Genomic DNA, 13,721 nt, shown 5'->3' on the forward strand with positions numbered 1-13,721 from the left:
CTGTCTAATCTCTGCGGTTCATATCCCAGGTGTAGACAATTGGGAAGCGGATTATCTCAGTCGCCAAACGTTGCATCTGGGCGAATGGTCTCTTCACCCAGAGGTGTTTCTTCAGATCGTTCAAATGTGGGAACTTCCAGAAATAGATTTGATGGCGTCCCATCTAAACAAGAAACTTCCCAGGTATCTGTCCAGATCCCGGGATCCTCAGGCGGAGGCAGTGGATGCATTATCACTTCCTTGGAAGTATCATCCTGCCTATATCTTTCCGCCTCTAGTTCTTCTTCCAAGAGTAATCTCCAAGATTCTGAAGGAATGCTCGTTTGTTCTGCTGGTAGCTCCGGCATGGCCTCACAGGTTTTGGTATGCGGATCTTGTCCGGATGGCCTCTTGCCAACCGTGGACTCTTCCGTTAAGACCAGACCTTCTGTCACAAGGTCCTTTTTTCCATCAGGATCTGAAATCCTTAAATTTAAAGGTATGGAGATTGAACGCTTGATTCTTCGTCAAAGAGGTTTCTCTGACGCTGCGATTAATACTATGTTACAGGCTCGTAAATCTGTATCTAGAGAGATATATTATAGAGTCTGGAAGACTTATATTTCTTGGTGTATTTCTCATCATTTTTCTTGGCATTCTTTTAGAATTCCGAGAATTTTACAGTTTCTTCAGGATGGTTTAGATAAAGGTTTGTCCGCAAGTTCCTTGAAAGGACAAATCTCTGCTCTTTCTGTTCTTTTTCACAGAAAGATTGCTATTCTTCCTGATATTCATTGTTTTGTACAAGCTTTGGTTCGTATAAAACCTGTCATTAAGTCAATTTCTCCTCCTTGGAGTTTGAATTTGGTTCTGGGGGCTCTTCAAGCTCCTCCGTTTGAACCTATGCATTCATTGGACATTAAATTACTTTCTTGGAAAGTTTTGTTCCTTTTGGCCATCTCTTCTGCCAGAAGAGTTTCTGAATTATCTGCTCTTTCTTGTGAGTCTCCTTTTCTGATTTTTCATCAGGATAAGGCGGTGTTGCGAACTTCTTTTGAATTTTTACCTAAAGTTGTGAATTCCAACAACATTAGTAGAGAAATTGTGGTTCCTTCATTATGTCCTAATCCTAAGAATTCTAAGGAGAAATCGTTGCATTCTTTGGATGTTGTTAGAGCTTTGAAATATTATGTTGAAGCTACTAAATCTTTCAGAAAGACTTCTAGTCTATTTGTTATCTTTTCCGGTTCTAGAAAAGGCCAGAAAGCTTCTGCCATTTCTTTGGCATCTTGGTTGAAATCTTTAATTCTTCTTGCCTATGTTGAGTCGGGTAAAACTCCGCCTCAGAGAATTACAGCTCATTCTACTAGGTCAGTTTCTACTTCCTGGGCATTTAGGAATGAAGCTTCGGTTGATCAGATTTGCAAAGCAGCAACTTGGTCCTCTTTGCATACTTTTACTAAATTCTACCATTTTGATGTATTTTCTTCTTCTGAAGCAGTTTTTGGTAGAAAAGTACTTCAGGCAGCGGTTTCAGTTTGAATCTTCTGCTTATGTTTTTCGTTAAACTTTATTTTGGGTGTGGATTATTTTCAGCAGGAATTGGCTGTCTTTATTTTATCCCTCCCTCTCTAGTGACTCTTGTGTGGAAAGATCCACATCTTGGGTAATCATTATCCCATACGTCACTAGCTCATGGACTCTTGCTAATTACATGAAAGAAAACATAATTTATGTAAGAACTTACCTGATAAATTCATTTCTTTCATATTAGCAAGAGTCCATGAGGCCCGCCCTTTTTTTGTGGTGGTTATGATTTTGTATAAAGCACAATTATTCCAATTCCTTATTTTATATGCTTTCGCACTTTTTTATCACCCCACTTCTTGGCTATTCGTTAAACTGAATTGTGGGTGTGGTGAGGGGTGTATTTATAGGCATTTTGAGGTTTGGGAAACTTTGCCCCTCCTGGTAGGAATGTATATCCCATACGTCACTAGCTCATGGACTCTTGCTAATATGAAAGAAATGAATTTATCAGGTAAGTTCTTACATAAATTATGTTTTCTTAACTTGCTAAGCGCACAACCCTAACAATTGAAGACAGTTGTGCTTTTAAAGATCCTATGGATAAAAAGTTAGAATGTTTACTTAAGAAAATTTTTGTTCAACAAGGTTTCCTTCTCCAACTTATTGCCTGCATTATTCCTGTAACTACTGCAGCGGCTTTCTGGTTTGAGGCGCTGGAGGAGTCTCTCCAGATGGAGACCTCATATGACGAAATTATGGATAGAATTAAGGCTCTAAAGCTGGCTAATTATTTTATCACAGATGCCGCTTTGCAATTAGCTAAGTTAGCTGCAAAAAATTCAGGTTTCGCCATTATGGCACGCAGAGCACTTTGGCTCAAGTCATGGTCGGCCGATGTGTCGTCAAAATCCAAATTATTAAATATCCCTTTCAAAGGAAAGACCCTTTTCGGGCCAGAATTGAAAGAGATTATTACAGAAATCACCGGGGGAAAGGGCCATGCTCTCCCTCAGGACAAGCCCTTTAAGGCTAAAAACAAAGCTAATTTTCGTTTCTTTCGTAACGTCAGGAGCGGTCCTGCTTCAGCCTCTACAGCTGCAAAGCAAGAGGGTAACGCTTCACAGCCCAAGGCAACCTGGAAGCCTTACCAGGGCTGGAACAAGGGTAAATAGGCCAAAAAGCCTGCAGCTGCTACCAAGACAGCATGAAAGGGTAGCCCCCGATCCGGGACCGGATCTAATAGGGGGCAGACTCTCTCTCTTCGCTCAGGTCTGGGCAAGAGATGTTCACGATCCCTGGGCATTAGATATTGTTACCCAGGGATATCTTCTAGAATTCAAGGACTCCCCTCCAAGGGGAAGGTTCCACATTTCTCGTCTGTCTACAGACCAGACAAAGAAAGAGGCGTTCTTACGCTGTGTAGAAGATCTACATACGATGGGAGTGATATACCCAGTTCCAATTGCAGAACAAGGTCTGGGTTTTTACTCAAGCCTGTTTGTGGTTCCCAAAAAAGAAGGAACTTTCAGACCAATCCTGGATCTAAAAATTCTAAACAGATTCCTCAGAGTCCCATCATTCAAGATGGAGACCATTCGGACAATCTTACCTATGATCCAGGAAGGTCAATATATGACTACCGTGGATCTTAAGGATGCGTACCTGCATATCCCTATCCACAAAGATCATCATCAGTTCCTCAGGTTCGCTTTCCTAGACAAGCATTACCAGTTTGTGGCTCTTCCATTCGGTTTAGCCACTTCTCCCAGAATTTTCACAAAGGTGCTAGGGTCCCTTCTGGCGGTTCTAAGACCGCGGGGCATAGCAGTGGCGCCTTATTTTGATGACATCTTAATTCAGGCGCCGTCTTTTCACAGAGCCAAGGCTCACACGGAGATTGTATTGGCCTTTCTGAGGTCTCACGGGTGGAAGGTGAACATCAAAAAGAGTTCTCTGTCCCCACTCACAAGGGTTCCCTTCCTAGGAACACTAATAGATTCAGTAGAAATTATAATATTTCTGACGGAGGTCAGAAAGTTGAAACTTTTAACTACTTGCCGAGTTCTTCATTCCATTCCTCGGCCATCTGTAGCTCAGTGCATGGAAGCAATCGGATTAATGGGAGCGGCAATGGACATAGTCCCTTTCGCTCGGATACATCTCAGACCACTGCAACTATGCATGCTCAATCAGTGGAATGGGGATTATGCAGATTTGTCTCCGCAAATACAGTTGGACCAGGAAACCAGAGTTTCTCTTCTCTGGTGGTTGTCTCAGGATCACCTGTCTCAGGGAATATGTTTCCGCAGACCAGAGTGGATCATTGTAACGACCGACGCCAGTCTGTTAGGCTGGGGTGTGGTCTGGGACTCCCTGAAAGCTCAAGGCTTATGGTCTCGGGAAGAATCTCTTCTCCCGATAAACATTCTGGAACTGAGGGCGATATTCAACGCGCTTCAGGCATGGCCTCAACTAGCTGCAGCCAAATTCATCAGATTTCAGTCGGACAACATCACGACTGTAGCTTACATCAATCATCAGGGGGGAACAAAGAGTTCCCTAGCGATGAAGGAAGTAACCAAAATAATCAGGCGGGCGGAGGACCACTCCTGCCATCTCTCAGCAATTCACATCCCAGGAGTAGACAACTGGGAGGCGGATTTTCTAAGTCGTCAGACTTTTCACCCGGGGGAGTGGGAACTCCACCCGGAGGTATTTGCCCAGCTGACTCAGCTATGGGGCACTCCAGAGTTGGATCTGATGGCGTCCCATCAGAACACCAAGCTTCCTCTCTACGGATCCAGGTTCCGGGACCCCAAGGCGGCATTGATAGATGCTCTAGCAGCGCCTTGATCCTTCAATCTGGCTTATGTTTTCCCACCGTTTCCTCTTCTCCCTCGTCTGATCGCCAGAATCAAGCAGGAGAAGGCTTCGATGATTTTGATAGCGCCTGCGTGGCCACGCAGGACTTGGTATGCAGACCTAGTGGACATGTCATCTGTCCCACCATGGACACTGCCAATGAGGCAGGACCTTCTAATACAGGGTCCGTTCAAGCATCCAAATTTAGTTTCTCTACGTCTGACTGCTTGGAGATTGAACGCTTAATTCTATCAAAGCGTGGTTTCTCTGAGTCAGTTATAGATACTCTGATTCAGGCTAGAAAGCCTGTCACCAGGAAAATCTACCATAAGATATGGTGAAAATATCTTTGTTGGTGTGAATCCAAGGGTTACTCATGGAGTAAGATTAGGATTCCCAGGATATTGTCCTTTCTTCAAGACGGATTGGAGAAAGGTTTGTCGGCTAGTTCTTTAAAGGCACAGATATCTGCTCTGTCTATCCTTTTACACAAGCGTCTGGCAGAGGTACCAGACGTTCAAGCGTTTGCACAGGCTTTAGTCAGAATCAAGCCTGTCTATAAACCTGTGGCTCCGCCATGGAGTCTAAATCTAGTTCTTTCAGTTCTTCAAGGGGTTCCGTTTGAACCTTTACATTCCATAGATATTAAGTTGTTATCTTGGAAAGTTTTGTTTTTGGTAGCTATCTCTTCGGCTCGAAGAGTCTCAGAATTATCTGCTTTACAGTGTGATTCACCTTACCTGGTGTTCCATGCAGATAAGGTAGTTTTGCGTACTAAACCTGGTTTTCTTCCTAAAGTGGTTTCTAACAAGAATATTAACCAGGAAATTGTTGTTCCTTCTCTGTGTCCCAATCCTTCTTCGAAGAAGGAACATCTGTTGCACAATCTAAAGTTCTATTTGCAAGCAACTAAGGATTTCAGACAAACATCTTCCTTGTTTATTATCTATTCTGGTAAGAGGAGAGGTCAGAAAGCGACTGCTACCTCTCTTTCCTCTTGGCTGAAAAGCATCATCCGTTTGGCCTATGAGACTGCTGGCCAGCAGCCTCCTGAAAGAATTACTGCTCATTCTACCAGAGCAGTGGCTTCCACATGGGCTTTCAAGAATGAGGCTTCTGTTGAACAGATTTGTAAGGCAGCGACTTGGTCTTCACTGCATACTTTTGCCAAATTTTACAAATTCGATACTTTTGCTTCTTCGGAGGCTATTTTTGGGAGAAAGGTTTGGCAAGCAGTGGTGCCTTCCGTTTAAGGTACCTGTCTTGTTCCCTCCCTTCATCCGTGTCCTAAAGCTTTGGTATTGGTATCCCACAAGTAAAGGATGAATCCGTGGACTGGATACAACTTGGAAGAGAAAACAGAATTTATGCTTACCTGATAAATTACTTTCTCTTGCGGTGTATCCAGTCCATGGCCCGCCCTGGCAATTAAGTCAGGTAAAAAAATTTTTGTTGAAACTACAGTCACCACTGCACCCTATGGTTTCTCCTTTTTCTTCCTAACCTTTGGTCGAATGACTGGGGGGTGGAGCTAGAGGGGGAGCTATATGGACAGCTCTGCTGTGTGCTCTCTTTGCCACTTCCTGTAGGGAATGAGAATATCCCACAAGTAAAGGATGAATCCGTGGACTGGATACACTGCAAGAGAAAGTAATTTATCAGGTAAGCATAAATTCTGTTTTTGCACTTAATCAACACTGTTAATGACAATCGGTATATACAGTATATATATGCAGCCACCAATCAGCAGCTAGAACCTAGGTTATTTGCTGCTCCTGAGCTTACCTAGATAAACCTTTCAGTAAAGGATAACAAGAGAAGGAAGCAAATTAAATAATAGAAGTGAATTGGAAAGTTATTTAAAATGTTTTGGTCTGCCTAAATCATGAATGTCTAATTATGACTTTACTGTCCCTTTAAACAAAAAATGTTTTTTTAAAAAATTTTTAAAAAATGGGGGGTCCTTGTTGGATTCTTGCACCGGGGCCCTGGGATTCCTAGTTACGGACAGTCTAGTCAAAAATAAACTTTCAGGATTCAGATAGGGCATGTGATTTTAAACAACTTTCCAATTTTCTTTTATCATCAATTTTTCTTTGTTCTCTTGGTATTCTTAGCTGAAAGCTAATCCTAGGAGGATCATATGCAAATTTCTTAGCCCTTAAAGGCCGCCTCTTATCTGAATGAATTTTGACATTTTTATTTTAAAATTAGAGGGCATTAGTTCATGTGTGCCATAAAGATAACCTTGTGCTCATGCCCATGGAGTTACCTAGGAGTCAGCACTGATTGGCTACAATGCAAGTCTGTCAAAAGAACTGAAATAAGGGGACAGTCTGTAGGGTCTTAGATACAAGGTAATCACAGAGGTAAAAAGTGTATTAATATAACTGTGTTGGTTATGCAAAACTGGGGAATGGGTAATAAAGGAATTATCTATCTTTTTAAACATTAACAATTCAGGTGTAGACTGTCCCTTTAAGGATGAGGCAGCAGAGTTGTCAGGCAAAGCAATGGTCAATGTCCCTTTTAAAGGGACATTATACACTCATTTTTTTTCTATAAAAAATCTGGTGTAGACTGTCCCTTTAAATTTCCATGATTCAGAAAGAGCACACAATTTTAAGAATTTTTAGAATTTACTTTCATTATCAAGTTTTGTACAATCTTTTTATATGCACATTTTTTGAGGCACCATCTCCTACTGAGCAAGAGCACAAACTTACAGGGTGTACGTATACTAGTCTGTGATTGGCTGATGTCTGTCACATGACATAGGGGGCTGGCAAATGGGAGAAAAAACAAATTTGCCAGAAAAAAATCTACTGCTTTTGTGAAATTCAGAGTAAGTGTTATTTGATTGTCTCTTTATTATGCACTTGGTTATAATGCAATTCTACTGTATATAGTGGTCATTTAATCTACTTGTTTTTCTGCTACAGGTGATGCTGAGGAGTGTGAATTCTATTGTATACAATTAAATCAAGACAAAGGTTTGAATTGTACCTGGAAGGGGAACACAAATACACAACCAATTGTGCAACTGCAACGTCTAAACTTGTGAGTACTGTACTTGTGTATAACACGCACAACAATACATTTTTGACATTCCGAGTGTGATACACATAGATAGACCTATTCACTCTGGGTTTGTGAGTGTGACAAACATAAGTCACTATTGTCTGAACAATATTTTTATTACACAAATTAAGCAGTGTCAGACCTACTTAACAAAGGGGTCCCGGTGCAAAAAATCTTTTTAAGTCTACCCAAAGGTTACTTAGCCATAGAAATAAGCCATAGAAATAATATACATATGTCCAGGGCCGCCATCAGGGGTTAACAGGGGTGACTACAGTCAGTGGCCCGTCTGGGATGAGTGGCCCGACCGGGCCCACTGACATGGAAAGTAATGTTATAATTTTTAAAAAAAAATTTCATCATAGATGCTGTTAAAAAATACTGAAGTCTGTTTTTAATAGTTAAACTTTTTTTTTTTAAATGAGGGGGTAGTTATGGGGGGTTTTCGACCCGGCCCGGTTTGGCCCATGATGTCAGACCCACAAGCCAAGCCCACCCGCGGCCTGATCATAATGAAGCTCTGCTCACTGCAACAGACTCTTTGGCTGTGACCATGACAGGACACAGGCAGGAATGTATTTTGATTGTTTAGGGGGTGCGACTGGGTGAGAGTCCGGCACACGCACTTGAAAGTTGACACAGCCTCAGCCTCAGGGCCGGACTGGGAAATCAGACCGGCCCTGGAAATTTGTATAGACCGCCCAGCCCCACCCCCTCCAGTCTAGCCATGCCCCCTCCAGCCCAGCCACGCCCCTGGTTTTCCCTTCAACACATATATATATATATATATATATATATATATATACACACATATATATATCATATATATATCATATATGTATAATGTATATATATCATATATGTATAATGTATATATATCATATATGTATAATGTATATATATCATATATGTATAATGTATATATATCATATATGTATAATGTATATATATCATATATGTATAATGTATATATATCATATATGTATAATGTATATATATCATATATGTATAATGTATATATATCATATATGTATAATGTATATATATCATATATGTATAATGTATATATATCATATATGTATAATGTATATATATCATATATGTATAATGTATATATATCATATATATATCATATATGTATAATATATATATGTATAATATATATATTATATATAAAATAGTAGCCTGTAATTTTGTCACCATTGCACAATAGCTGCCTTAGAACTGATAACACAGATAAATATAATGTCAAAAACAGCTTTAACAAGCTCTGGCAGCCAGTGGGTTAAAATGTACCTCCCTGAAATTTGTGTCTGTCACCTTCTGCCATGTGCACAGGAAGACACGCTAAAACTACAATTCCCAGAAGTCAATGGTCTTCTGCCACATCATCTTACAACAAAGGATACCAAGAGAGTGAAGCACACGTGAACAGAAGTAATTAGAATATTGTTTATGGGGTTCTATGTCTCTTTAATTGATTTTGTGTGCTGATTTTCCATCGATATGTGACCATTTACCAATGACTTGTTATGCATGCTGCAGAGTATGAAATGTATTTGAGATTGCTCCTTTCAGTTAATTTTGTTATATGAAACACGTGACGTGGTGGCAGGCTTCATATTTTTTGGCCAAAATATAAGCGGCGAGGGGGAGGGGGGTGTTCCTGACCACTGGCTCAGTCAGGGCCCCGGACATTTCTAGTGGCAGCCCTACATACGTCATATATATATGTATATACATATACATATATACAGAAGCCGGAAACGTCAGTGCAGCACTGGATGAAGGATGCAAGGGTCTGTCAGAAGTCCAGAAACTCTTTGCCCTTTTATACACACACACTAATTAGAAACAAACAGATCACAGGTGAGGATGGTTACCTTTAATAGCAATTCAAACCCCTTTGTGTCAACTTGTGTGCATGTTATCAGGCCAAAATCACCAGGGTATGTAAACTTTTGATCAGGGTCATTTGGGTAGTTTCTGTTGTCATTATGATTTAAAAAGAGTAAACACGGTTGATTGATAATAAATGGCTTCAGCCAAACACTAACCATTAGTGAAATAAAAGTTTTTGTGTTATCATTCATATTCTCTGAAAAATGGCCAAGAAATCATCAATTCTGCCAGGGTATGTAAACTTATGAGCACAACTATATATAGAGATAGATAGATAGATATTATAAATTGCTAATGAGCATGCTGTACTCTATAATGATCCAGAATATTTATAGTTTAGCAGTGAACACACTATACCCTGATGAGTACACTGCTCTATATAATGTGATGAGTATGTTTACTCTAATTAATATGTTGTGCTGTATGATGGAATATCTATACACTAATAGTGAACACACTGCACTGCACTGTATAATGCAGATAAGTATATTCACACAGATAAATAAGAGACTGTCTGCTATGGACCCCCCAGCTCATGCGCTATGGTGCCACTGCCCCTGCTGCACCAATGGTAGTTCTGCCCCTGAAGTAAAGCAACCTATGGGTGACCTTCTGGTTGATCAAGTATGAAAACCTATTAACCTATTAACTTCTTATTTTGTATTCTTTGTTTTGTGCACGTTTACTGACCAGTATAAGCAACCAGAACCGTAGTCGGAACGTACAGACTCTTGTTAAGTTCAAAAAAAGAAAATGCTCTTATATGTGAGCACTGTATTAATGCACTAATCCTTGCATATAAATCAGAGTGATCACAATCCAATAACAGCATGTTCGTGTTAGAAAATGATTGGATAACAGAAATTTCACCCATACAAGGTGTGGGCAGCATTTACTTCAGCAATCACAATCCCCTGACGACAAATTCGACTTAATATCCACAACAAAATAGACACATCAAATACAACAACCAAAAAATGTTGCTACAAAAGTGGCCTTTTTGATATGTTTGTGAATATTCCAAGATGATTTTAAATAACTATTATCTTGCGCATGTGTAATACACCTGGAAATGTAATACAATGGTAAATAGAACCAAACATTGGGTGTAAATATATACAGTATATATAGTAAATTAAATAATATAAACACAATATTAAATTATGAATATGAAATATAACCAAATGAATGTGGACATATATAGGTCCATAAAGATCACCCAAAAAGTCCAGCATCCAAAAAACTAAGGCCTAGATTTGGAGTTCGGCGGTAGCCGTCAAAACCAGCGTTAGAGGCTCCTAACGCTGGTTTTGGCCGCCCGCTGGTATTTGGAGTCAGTGATTAAAGGGTCTAACGCTCACTTTTCAGCCGCGACTTTTCCATACCGCAGATCCCCTTACGTCAATTGCGTATTCTATCTTTTCAATGGGATCTTTCTAACGCTGGTATTTAGAGTCGTTTCTGAAGTGAGCGTTAGAGCTCTAACGACAAAACTCCAGCCGCCTGAAAATAGCAGGAGTTAAGAGCTTTCTAGCTAACGCCGGTTCATAAAGCTCTTAACTACTGTACCCTAAAGTACACTAACACCCATAAACTACCTATGTACCCCTAAACCGAGCTCCCCCCACATCGCCGCCACTCGATTAAAATTTTTAACCCCTAATCTGCCGACCGCCACCTACGTTATACTTATGTACCCCTAATCTGCTGCCCCTAACCCCGCCGACCCCTGTATTACATTTATTAACCCCTAACCTGCCCCCCACAACGTCGCCGCCAGCTACTTAAAATAATTAACCCCTAATCTTCCGACCGCAAAGCGCCGCCACCTACGTTATCCCTATGTACCCCTAATCTGCTACCCCTAACACCGCCGACCCCTATATTATATTTATTAACCCCTAATCTGCCCCCCTCAACGTCGCCGACACCTGCCTACACTTATTAACCCCTAATCTGCCGAGCGGACCTGAGCGCTACTATAATAAAGTTATTAACCCCTAACCCGCCTCACTAACCCTATCATAAATAGTATTAACCCCCTAATCTGCCCTCCCTAACATCGCCGACACCTAACTTCAATTATTAACCCCTAATCTGACGACCGGAGCTCACCGCTATTCTAATAAATTGATTAACCCCTAAAGCTAAGTCTAACCCTAACACTAACACCCCCCTAACTTAAATATAATTTACATCTAACGAAATAAATTAACTCTTATTAAATAAATGATTCCTATTTAAAGCTAAATACTTACCTGTAAAATAAATCCTAATATAGCTACAATATAAATTATAATTATATTATAGCTATTTTAGGATTAATATTTATTTTACAGGCAACTTGGTATTTATTTTAACTAGGTACAATAGCTATTAAATAGTTAAGAACTATTTAATAGTTACCTAGTTAAAATAATAACAAATTTACCTGTAAAATAAATCCTAACCTAAGATATAATTAAACCTAACACTACCCTATCAATAAAATAATTAAATAAACTACCTACAATTACCTACAATTAACCTAACACTACACTATCAATAAATTAATTAAACACAATTCCTACAAATAAATACAATTAAATAAACTAGCTAAAGTACAAAAAATAAAAAAGAACTAAGTTACAAAAAATAAAAAAATATTTACAAACATAAGAAAAATATTACAACAATTTTAAACTAATTACACCTACTCTAAGCCCCCTAATAAAATAACAAAGCCCCCCAAAATAAAAAATTCCCTACCCTATTCTAAATTAAAAAAGTTACAAGCTCTTTTACCTTACCAGCCCTGAACAGGGCCTTTTGCGGGGCATGCCCCAAGAATTTCAGCTCTTTTGCCTGTAAAAGAATAAATACAATACCCCCCCCCAACATTACAACCCACCACCCACATACCCCTAATCTAACCCAAACCCCCCTTAAATAAACCTAACACTAAGCCCCTGAAGATCTTCCTACCTTGTCTTCACCATCCAGGTATCACCGATCCGTCCTGGCTCCAACATCTTCATCCAACCCAAGCGGGGGTTGGCGATCCATCATCCGGTGCTGAAGAGGTCCAGAAGAGGCTCCAAAGTCTTCCTCCTATCCGGCAAGAAGAGGACATCCGGACCGGCAAACATCTTCTCCAAGCGGCATCTTCGATCTTCTTCCATCCGGTGCGGAGCGGGTCCATCTTGAAGCAGGCGACGCGGATCCATCCTCTTCTTCCGTTGTCTCCCGACTAATGACGGTTCCTTTAAGGGACGTCATCCAAGATGGCGTCCCTCGAATTCCGATTGGCTGATAGGATTCTATCAGCCAATCGGAATTAAGGTAGGAATTTTCTGATTGGCTGATGGAATCAGCCAATCAGAATCAAGTTCAATCCGATTGGCTGATCCAATCAGCCAATCAGATTGAGCTCGCATTCTATTGGCTGATCGGAACAGCGATAGCGGGGGCGGCAGATTAGGGGTTAATAAGTGTAAGGTTAGGGGTGTTTAGACTCGGGGTACATGTTAGAGTGTTAGGTGCAGACGTAGGAAGTGTTTCCCCATAGGAAACAATGGGGCTGCGTTAGGAGCTGAACGCTGCTTTTTTGCAGGTGTTAGATTTTTTTTCAGCTCAAACAGCCCCATTGTTTTCTATGGGAGAATCGTGCACGAGCACGTTTTTGAGGCTGGCCGCATCCGTAAGCAACTCTGGTATCGAGAGTTGCATTTGCGGTAAAAATGCTCTACGCTCCTTTTTTGGAGCCTAACGCAGCATTTGTTTGAACTCTCGATACCAGAGTTAAATTTATGGTGCGGCCAGAAAAAAGCCCGCGGAGCGTTAACAGCCCTTTTACCGCCAAACTCCAAATCTAGGCCTAAAAGTCTTCTGAAGTAACAAACACCAGGAACTCCAAAGACAACAGAGCTAAAGTTAAAAACTTTATTAAAAGCAAAAGCAACGTGTTTCTATGCAAAGATTATGCGTTTCATCATGGCTTGCAGAATTAATTGAAAATCTAGCTCTGCATCTGTAAATACCAACTGTGAAAAGTGACTTGTTTGGCTTTTTTTGCTAGGATTTCAAAATGTAGGAAACTTAAATCCAACAGAGACAATCACATTTTATATTTTACATAGAATCATAGAAACTCGTGAGGTTGATGAAGGACCTCGCTGTCAAGACAAGATCATGTTTGAAATGCATTGAGCCTTACTTCTCCTATATTTCTCAGATTTGTTAGTGGACATTCCTGCCATGAAAATCTATTGTGAGGTGACCAGTATATGAAATTTCCCACATGAAATTAGAACTTCTTGCAAAAATGTTTGTCATTTTTTATATTTACATGTTTTTAGGCAAAGTAGTCTCACTAGATGAATGTCCAG

At 40.3% G+C, this 13,721-nt stretch overlaps 1 protein-coding gene across 3 annotated transcripts in view; it reads left to right on the top strand.

Moving 5' to 3' along the window:
• IL27RA (interleukin 27 receptor subunit alpha) overlaps positions 1-13,721 on the top strand; it is a 258,748-nt gene that overhangs the window by 118,347 nt on the left and 126,680 nt on the right. For all 3 annotated transcript variants that reach the window (XM_053718171.1, XM_053718173.1, XM_053718172.1), the window contains exon 3: positions 7,314-7,431. In XM_053718171.1, coding sequence (XP_053574146.1) covers positions 7,314-7,431 — 118 coding nt within the window. The remainder of the gene's footprint in view (positions 1-7,313; positions 7,432-13,721) is intronic.

Source organism: Bombina bombina, chromosome 6 (assembly GCF_027579735.1).
Source record: "Bombina bombina isolate aBomBom1 chromosome 6, aBomBom1.pri, whole genome shotgun sequence".
NCBI lineage: Eukaryota > Metazoa > Chordata > Amphibia > Anura > Bombinatoridae > Bombina > Bombina bombina.